The sequence below is a fragment of the Hypanus sabinus genome, chromosome 6, assembly GCF_030144855.1.
Source record: "Hypanus sabinus isolate sHypSab1 chromosome 6, sHypSab1.hap1, whole genome shotgun sequence".
Lineage (NCBI taxonomy): Eukaryota > Metazoa > Chordata > Chondrichthyes > Myliobatiformes > Dasyatidae > Hypanus > Hypanus sabinus.
In genome coordinates this window covers 993,057-1,002,886 of record NC_082711.1, presented here as the reverse complement: position 1 = coordinate 1,002,886, position 9,830 = coordinate 993,057, and the positions used below count along the sequence as shown (strand labels likewise).

Here is a 9,830-nt window from a genome sequence, read left to right as displayed (position 1 = left end):
GAATACTGGTCCCCCTTAGATTCAAGTGCAACCCGTCCCTTTGGTACAGGTCACACCTGCCCCAAAAGAGGTCCCATTGATCCAGAAATCTGAATCCCTGCCCCGTTCCAATTCTTCAACATACACACACTTACTATATCTGCCACTTCTTATTGTCGCCTGGCACATGGCATCAATCCGAGATTACAATGCTTGAGGTCCTGCTTCTCAGCTTCCTTCCTAACTACCTGTATTCTGTTTCCAGGACCTCCTTCCTTTTTCTACCTGTATCGTTGGTGCCAATATGTACCATGACTTCTGGCCACTCATCCTTCCTTTTTAGGATATTGTTGGCATATTCAGAAATGTTGTGGATGCTGGTACATGGGAGGCAAACTACCATTCATGTTTCTTTTTCACATCCACAAAATTTCCGATCTGTCACCCTAGCTGAATCCCCTATTATTGCTGCCATCCTCTTCACTTTCCTACTTTTCTGAGCCACAGAGCCAGACTCAGCACCTGAGGCAAGGCTGCTGTTGCTTTCCCCAGATAGGCCCCCTCCCCTCAACATTATTCAAAATGGAGTAGTTATTGTTGAGAGGTTGGCCACAGGGGTGCTCTTCACTATCTGACGTTCTCCCTTCCCTCTCCTGACAGTCACCCTTTGGGGTCACTACTCCCTGTAGCTCCTGTCTATCACTGCTTCCCTAACAAAACAAAGGTCATCAAGCTGCAGCTCCAGTTCCTTAACACAGACTCCAAGGAGCTGCATCTTGATGCACCTGGTGCAGATGTGGCCATTGGAGGGGCTGGTAGTCTCCCGGAAATCCCACATCTGACACCCAGAACGGAATGCTGGCCCTGTAGACATACCCCCTATTCTCTCGTTAAATTAGTAAAAAGAAATAAGAAATGAACTTACCTACCTACCTTGCCTTAGTCTTTTTGCGCCAAAGCCCAGTTGAGCCAATGCCTTATCACCCTGACTCAGATCACTCAATGACCACTCCACTAGACAGTACTCTACCACTCTTTTATGGACACTGAGTTTTTAAAGCTTTTTGCCAGACTTGCACAGGAATGCTTCCACTGTGTCTGCAGTTCTACCTATTAATTCCTTCCTTCCACCCATTTTATATTTGCAATTTACAAACGTTTGTATAATAATTTTATAACTACACTGTACTTCTGCCATAATGCAATACATTTCACATCTAGGTCTGTGAAAATACACCCAGATTCTGATCTGTGTTAGTTGTCCTGTTATAAGACCTGGGCTGTGGGATCTGAGCATGGAGGCAGACAATGTGGGAAAAGAGGCTCAGGACTGGAGTGGGGGGGGGGGGGGGGCATGGGTAGAAGACTCTGCAGAAGATGATGGTTATGTAGAGGTTATGAGATTATCAGTGGTCATAGAGGTGGATTTGGTGGTTAGGGTGGGTGTAGATATAGAGGAGGAATCACTCAACTAGTTTGCTTTCATGAAGTGAGTAAATTGTTGAGTTTTATTAAACATCGACTATCACCAGCACGGTCTGGGCATATACAGACAATGCACCAGTCCAATTACTATATATTTACAAGAACCAATCCTGCAGTAGACCCCAGAATCACTTCATTGGCCACAGCAGGAGGTAGGCAATTACAAAAGAAGATGGTGGACATCTGCACACACTAACCCTTTCTGGGAACTATATCAGTGCTGGCACTGCAACCCCTGCAGGTTGGGGATCCCTTTGCATTAGAACTTCATGGATCATTCGCTGGGCTCTCCCAAAGTTCCAGTACTGCCACTGGAGAATAGCACAAAACTTCACTAACAGAAAAAAATCTGCAGATGCTGGAATTCAAATTCATGAAGGATCTTGGCCCAAAACATTGATTAATTACTCTTTTCCATAGATGCTCCATGGCTTGCTGAGTTCCTCCAGCATTTTGCGTATGTTACCAAACTTCACAAGCCCAGCAGGGAAGGACAGTCTCCTTGTGGCACTAAACCAGAACTATTAGTAAACACAAGGGAACAAAACTCAGTATAATATACAAAACCTGCTTCCTGAGATCAGAGAGGCTACATTTACATGGCAACACACACAATGCTGGAGGAACTCAGCAGGTCAGGCACCATCTCTGGAGATGAATAAACAGTCGACATTTTGGGCTGAGAACTGTCATCGGGACAGTTTGTTCATTTTCATAAATGCTGCCTGACCTGGTGAGCATCTCCAGCATTTTGTGTGTGTTGCTCTGGATTTCCAGCATCTACAGAATCTCTTGTGTAACTAAAGTTGCATACAAGTGTTAAAGCTTTTTGGACACAGCCCTATGTGATCTGGTGTATACTTCTTCCTGTGTCTGCAGACACCATCCTTCATCCTTCTATGCCCTCCTGTCTGGTCCTTGTGTATGTTGTGCATTTGGCAAACACTGTTGAACCCATCCCATCCTTCCTGTCCTGTGTGGGTGTTCATTACTGCCCAACTACTTCAATCTCTCCTGTAGCATGTACATTCTGTATCTGATATCTGTCCAGTACAGCCCAACCTGTCTCAGCCCTCCTTATGATGTATGTTGTGTAACTGTCTAACACTACCCAACTCTTCCCAACCTCCTGTCCTGTGTTATGTATCTGTCTAACACTGCCCAAACTGTCCCAGCCCTCCTGTATGTTGTGTTAATGTTTAAAGGACTAGATAGGGTACATGTGGAGAGGATGTTTCCAATGGTGGGGCTATCCAGATCTAGAGGGTACAGCCTCAAAATTGAGAACAGGTGCATGGGATTGAGTGGAATCCAGAACCAGCCAGGATGGAATGGCGGAACAGGCTCAATAGGCTGAACAGCTAAGTCCCAGCCCGCCTGTCCCATGTGCTATGTATCTGTCCTACACTGTCCGACCCATCCCAGCCCTCCTGCCCCATGTGTTATGTATCTGTCCTACATTGTCCAACCACCCCAGTCCTCCTATACCGTGTTGTATGTCTGTCCAACCTTGCTCGACCTGTCCCAGTCCTCCTGTCACATGTATGCATATCTGTCAAACATGGTCTGATCCAACCCAGTCCTCCTACCGTGTGTTATGTATCTGTCCTATAGTGTCCAACCTATCCCAGCCGTCCTGTCACATGTATGTATCTGGCTGACAGTCTGATCCATCCCAGCCCACCTATGTCATGTGTTATGTATCTGTCCTATACTGCCCACCCATCCCAGCCCTCCTGTTACATGTGTTATGTATCTGTCCTACACTGTTCAACCTATCCCAGCCCTCCAGGTCCATTTGCTGTCCATCCTGTGATTCCCTTCCTGCCCATCTGAGCTGTGGTTTCCTTAACCTGCAATGACACCCAGTCCCAAGACCCTGTGGTCGATGTCTTCTACGGCTTGTTTTGCCTCTGAAAGTTACGAAGGTTTTCCAGCCCTGTCTGACTGATGACGCCATACGTCTGTGAGTAACTGCCCCAGGCAGCTTTTGGGTTCCCTGCCGCCTCCATGTTTGATGTCATCTGGAACATCTTCTTCACAGGACGGTTCTCTCGGCTTTGTGACTGTGGCCTTGGGTTCTATAAAACAGAGCAGAAAGGAATGTTGGAGGCAGTGCTCACCATACCACTCAGTCAGATAATGTCTCTCTTCATGCCCCTGCTGACTCTCTGGGTACTATCTTCTGCACAATTATTCATTACATTTGTAATACCCTAGTTAAGATTTTACTGCTAAGCATTTACTGTTAATGCTGTGGGATATGTCATGTAATATCTAAGCAGCATTTTCTGCTGGCAGTGTTTGGGTTACCATTAAAAATAATGGGTTGTGATGTTCAGCTTAAGAATGTCGGGTCAGCCAGGAATGGTGGAATTGGGAGAAGGTTCTAGAGAAAGCTGGGCAGAGAGGTTTTGTGATGTACACGAAAGATGTTGAGGTCCTTTTCTGCAGGAGATGGAGAGAGAAAATCGAGAGAACTGATGGTAAGATTCGATCCAACCAGAATGCGTGATTTGATGGAGTCCAAGATGGAGAGTTCGCTCAGTGGTTGATGAATAGGAGTTGGTGCCATGAGTATATGGACCCCAACTTGCGCACGTTTGATTGTTTTAGTTATAAAGGGCCTATTTATCATTTTTCCCCTTTCTTCTTTAATAACCATCTGATGAAGTGACATTTACACATCACCAAGGGCCTCACGTGGTCTGTGCATAACAGCTGTGTAGTGAAAAAAGCACAACAGCACCTCTTTCACCTCAGACAGTTGTAGAAGATTGGTACGGACCCCAAAATCCCAAGAACTTTCTACAGGGGCACAATTGAGAGCATCCTAACTGGCTGCATCACTGCCTGGTATTGGAACTGTACTTCCCTCAATTGCAGGACTCTGCAGAGAGTAGTGCAGAGAGCCCAGTGCATCTGTAGATGTGAACTTACCACTATTCAGGACATTTACAAAGACAGGCATGTAAAAAGGGCATGAAGGATCATTGGGGAACCCAGTCACCCCAACCACAAACTGTTCCAGCTGCTACCATCTAGGAAACAGTACCACAGCATAAAAGTCAGGACCAGAAGGCTCCGGGACAGCTTCTTCCACCAAGGTCATCAGAATGATTAATTCACGCTGATACAATTGTATTTCTATGTTATATTGACTGTCCTATTGTACGTACTATTTATTATAAAGTACTATAAATTGCATATTCAGACAGAGACTTAACATCAAGAATTTTACTCCTCATGTATATGAAGGAATAAATAAAGTCAATTCAATCGGGCTTCAGCGATAGCGGGTTGAGGCGAGGTAGGTTACCTGTGAGGAATAGAAACAGGAAGCATGTCTGTGAGGCTGGTGTTCTGTACTGGGTGTCAGATATGGTAAGTTTAGGGCACCCTCAGCCTCCTGGATGGTCACATCTGCACCAGGTGCATCGAGCTGCACCTTAGTGACTGGGTTAGGGAACTGGAGATGAACCTTGATGACCTTTGTCTGGTCAGGGAACGTGAGGAGGTGATACAGAGGAGCTATAGGCAAGTAGTCACACCGGGGCCTCAGGAGACAGATAAGTGGGTAACAGTAAGGAGAGGGAAGGGCAAGAGTCAGATACTAGAGAGTACCCCTTTGGGTGCCCCCTTAACAATAAGTACTCTTGTCTGAGTACTGTGGGGTGGGGGGGTGACGGCCAACCTGGGGAAAGCAACAGTGGCCGCGCCTCTGGCACTTTTCTGGCCCTATGGCTCAGAAGGGTAGGGAAAGGAAGAAGGCGGTAGTGATAGGGGACTCTATAGTTAGGAGGTCAGACAGGCAATTCTGTGGATGCAGGAAAGAAATATGAATGGTAGCTTGCCTCCCAGGTGCCAGGGTCTGGGATGTTTCTGATCGCGTCCACGGTATCCCGAAGTGGAAAGGTGAACAGCAGAGGTCGTGGTACATATTGGCACCAATGACATAGGTAGAAAAAGGGAGGTGGTCCTGAAAACAGACGACAGGAAGTTAGGAAGGAAGTTGAGAAGCAGGACCTCAAAGGTAGTAATCTCGCGGCAGTGAGTATAAGAATAGAGTTAGGTGGAGGATAAATGTGTGGCTGAGGGATTGGAGTAGATATTCAGATTTCTGGATCATTGGGATGTCTTTTTGAACAGGTGTGACCTGTACAAAAAGGACAGGTTGCACTTGAATCCGAGAGGGACCAATATCCTGGCAGGGAGGTTTGCTAAGGCTATTGGGGAGAGTTTTTTTTGAAAATTTATTTTTTTTATTTAAGTTCATCAAACAAACATTTCCATAAGATGTATTTCAGACATTGTACATATATATAATATAATCATATATATCACAAAATCTCCACAAAGTATTTATCTGGGGTATACACTTATAGAAAAGAGTGGAAAGAAAAAACAAGCAAAAGGAAAGAACTATGTACAAGTAGAGAGTAATCTTTTTTTTACAACAGATTCATTGATTTGTGAGAATAAAATCAGGCCTATGAGGCATTATGTAGTTAAACCATTTTTCCCAGTATGAATCAAATTGTTCCAGCTTATAATTAACAGATGCTGTTATCTTCTCGATTTTGTACATGTCCATTGTGATTTCCATCCATGTATTTAAAGTTGGGCTCTCCTCTGATAACCATTTCCTAGTAAGAGTCTTTTTACCAGCCACCAACAGTATATTCATTAAATATTTATCTCTTTTCAACTATTCTTGAGGTATATATCCAAAATATATGGTCTTACTCTCCAAGGGTATTTCACATTTAAAGGTGTCTTGTAGGGCATTGTGTATCCCTCTCTAATAGTTTTTGATAACAGGGCAGTCCCAAAAAATATGAAAATGATTTGCATTTTGATTTCCACAATTTCTCCAGCAAACAGGGAGGTTACCATCATAATGGGATTTCTGAGAGGGGGCTACTGGGGAGAGTTTAAACTAGAATTGTAAGGGGTGGGAACCGAAATGAAGAGACAAAGGAAGGGGCGGCTGACTCACAAATAGAAAAAGCTTGGAGACAGTGTGAGAGGGAGGATAGGCAGGTAATAGAGAAGGGATACGCTCAGATCGATGGTTTGAGATGTGTCCATTTTAGTGCAAGGAGTATCATGAACAAAGTGGGTGAGCTTAGAGCATGGATCAGTACTTGGAGCTATGATGTTGGATCCATTAAAGAGACTTCAATGGCTTGGGGTAGCAATGGTTACTTAGAGTGCCAGGCTTTATATATTTTGGAAAGGACATGAGGGAGGCAAAAGAGGAGGGGGCTTGGCACTGTTGATCCGAGATACTGTCATGGCTGCAGAAAAGGAGGAAGTAATGGAGAGATTGTCTACTTAGTCTCTGTGGGGAAAGTTAGAAACAGGAAGGGGTCAATAACTCTACTGGGTTTTTATAGGCCACCCAATAATAACAGCAGGAGCAGATAATAATAAGGAGCAGATAAGGAGACGGATTCTGGAAAGGTATAATAATAACAGGGTGGGAGATTCTAATTTCTCCAATATCGATTGTCATTTCCCTAGAGCAAGGGGTTTAGAGGGGGTGGAGTTTGCTAGGTGTGTTCAGGAAGGTTTCCTGACACAATATGTAGCTAAGCCTACAAGGGGAGAGGCTGTGCTTGATCTGGAAATGAAGCTGGTCGGGTGTCAGATCTCGAACTAAGAGAGCATTTTGGAGATGGTGATCACAATTCTATCTGCTTTACTAAAGCACTGGAGAGTGATAGGAACAGACAAATTAGGAAAGTGTTTAAATATAGTAAGGAGAAACGCGAAGCTATCAGGTAGGAACTTGGAAGCATAAATTGGGAACAGATGTCCTCAAGGAAATAAACAGCAGAAATGTGGCAAGTGTTCAGGGGATATTTACGTGGCGTTCTGCATAGGTATGTTCCAATGAGACAGGAAAGGATGGCAGGGTACAGGAATCATGGTGTACAAAGGAAATCTCATCAAGAAGAAAAGCTTACAAAAGGTTCAAAAAACTAGGTAATGATAGAATTCTGGAAGATTATAAGGCTAGCAGGAAGGAGATTGAGAAAGAAATTCAGAGAGCAAGAAGGGGCCATGAGAAGGGCTTGACAAGCAGGATTAAAGAAAACCCCAAGGCATTCTACGAGTATGTGAAGAACAAGAGAATAAGATGTGAGAGAGTAGGACCAATCAAGTGTGACAGTGGAAAAGTGTGTATGGAACCAGAGGAGATAGCAGAGGTATTTAATGAATACTTTGCTTCAGTGTTCACTGCAGAAAAGGATTTTAGCGATTGTAGTGTTGTGGTGAACTATGTCCTGTCTGGACACGCCCCCTGCTGACTGCTCCTGTGGCTCCTCCCACAGGCCCCTGTATAAAGGCGATCTGAGGCCTGACGCTCGGCCTCAGTCTCCAGGACATAGTATGATGGACACTCACTCCTGGTTCCTTCTTCCAGTCAATAAAAGCCGATATCTCGCCTTACGTCTGTGTGAGTTATTGATGGTGCATCACAGGGATGACTTACAGTGGATTGAAAACCTCGCATTAGGTTTAGGGTTAGGGGTAACCCTAACCCACATCCTAACTCTAAAGATCCTGAGAGGCAGGATTTATAAACATTTGGAGAGGCATGATATGATTAGGAATAGTCAGCATGGCTTTGTGCCTTATCAGACTAACTGAATTTTTTCAGGATGTGACTAAGCATGTCAATGAAAATAGAGTAGTAGATGTAGTGTATATGGATTTCAGCAAGGCATTTGAAAATGTACCGCATGCAAGGCTTATTGAGAAAGTAATGAGGCATGGGATCCAAGAGGACCTTGCTTTGTGGATCCAAAATTGGCTTGCCCACAGAAGGCAAAGAGTGGTTGTGCACAGGTCATATTCTGCATTGAGGTCAGTGACCCATGGTGTGCCTCAGAGATCTGTTCTAGGACCCCTACTTTTCATGATTTTTATAAATGACCTGGATGAGGAAATGGAGGGACAGGTTAGTAAATTTGCTGATGACACAAAGGTTGGGGGTGTTGTGGACAGTGTGGAGGGCTGTCAAAGGTTACAACTGGCCATTGATAGGATGCAAAACTGGGCTGAGAAGTCGCAGATGGAGTTCAACCCAGAAAATTTTGAGGTGATTAATTTTGGTAAATATGATGGCAGAATATAGTATTAATGGCAAGACTCTTAGCAGTGTGGAGGATCAGAAGGATCTTGGGGTTCCAATCCACAGGATACTGAAAGCTGCTGCACAGGTTGACTCTGTTGTTAAGAAGGCACACATTGGCACATTGGCCTTCATCAACTGTGGGATTTGCGTTCAAGAGCTAAGAGGTACTGTTACAGCTATATAGGACCCTGGGCAGACCACATGGAGTACTTTGCTCATTTCTGGTCATCTTACTACAGGAAGGATGTGGAAACTGTACAAAGGGCGCAGAGGATATTTTCAAGGATGTTGCCTGGATTGGGGAGCATGCCTTATGAGAATAGGTTGAGTCAACTCAGCCTTTTCTCCTTGAAGCGGCAGAGGATGAAAGGTGACCTGATAGAGGTGTATAAGATGATGATAATATAAGAGGGATTAATCATGTGGATAATCAGAGGCTTTTTCCCAGGGCTGAATTGGCTGACATGAGAGGGCACAGTTTTAAGGTGCTTCGAAGTAGGTACAGAGGAGATGGCAGGGGTAAGCTTTTTCACACGGAGAGTGGTGAGTGCTTGGAATAGGCCACCAATGACAGTGGTAGAGGCGGATATGATAGGATCTTTTAAGAGACTCTTGGATAGGTACATGGAGCTTAGAAAAATAGAGGGCTATGGGTAGCCCTAGGTAATTTCTGAAGTAAGTACTTGTTCGGCACAGCATTGTGGGCCAAAGAGCCTGTATTGTGCTCTAGGTTTTCTATGTTTTTATGTTTCTAATTTATAAATATATTTTCTTATAATTGTACATAGTGTATGACCCGTTATTTCTTCCTGACAGGTAATTGTATGTGGGCTGCATTTACATAGCATTCACTCAGATTGGGATGTGGATAGCTGAAATATCCCAGCTCTCGCAGCCTGGTAGGACCCAAGTCATATTGAACCTAGATGTACATTGTTTGAAAAAGTCTATTGGCTTGCTAGTGAGGGGTTAACCAGCCATTTTTCTGGAGATGCTCGGCTAAAATAGGTTTCATTGTGGGGGCTATCATCCATAACCTGATTCGCTAATACTGTGTATTTGCTGTAAGAATTGATTAAGTGGGTTGTGTGTTTAAGCCTGTGTTTAAACTAGTGCCCGGAAAAGATTAAGATATCTGATTATGGACCCCGCAGGGGATAAGCTTTGGTGCAATTCAAAGACATTACCTGCAACAAATACTGAATGGGGTGGACATCCC

The 9,830-nt window shown here is 44.3% G+C and overlaps 1 protein-coding gene across 2 annotated transcripts in view; it reads right to left on the bottom strand.

Moving 5' to 3' along the window:
* Positions 1–1,448: 1,448 nt before the first annotated feature.
* The window catches only part of mapk15 (mitogen-activated protein kinase 15), a 186,601-nt gene continuing 178,219 nt past the window's right edge, over positions 1,449–9,830 (bottom strand). Inside the window, exon 14 of one of the 2 annotated variants that reach the window (XM_059971520.1) lies at positions 1,449–3,545. In XM_059971520.1, the coding sequence (XP_059827503.1) occupies positions 3,360–3,545 (186 nt within the window). In that variant the 3' untranslated portion in view covers positions 1,449–3,359. The remainder of the gene's footprint in view (positions 3,546–9,830) is intronic. The other variant, XM_059971521.1, reaches the window with a different exon arrangement.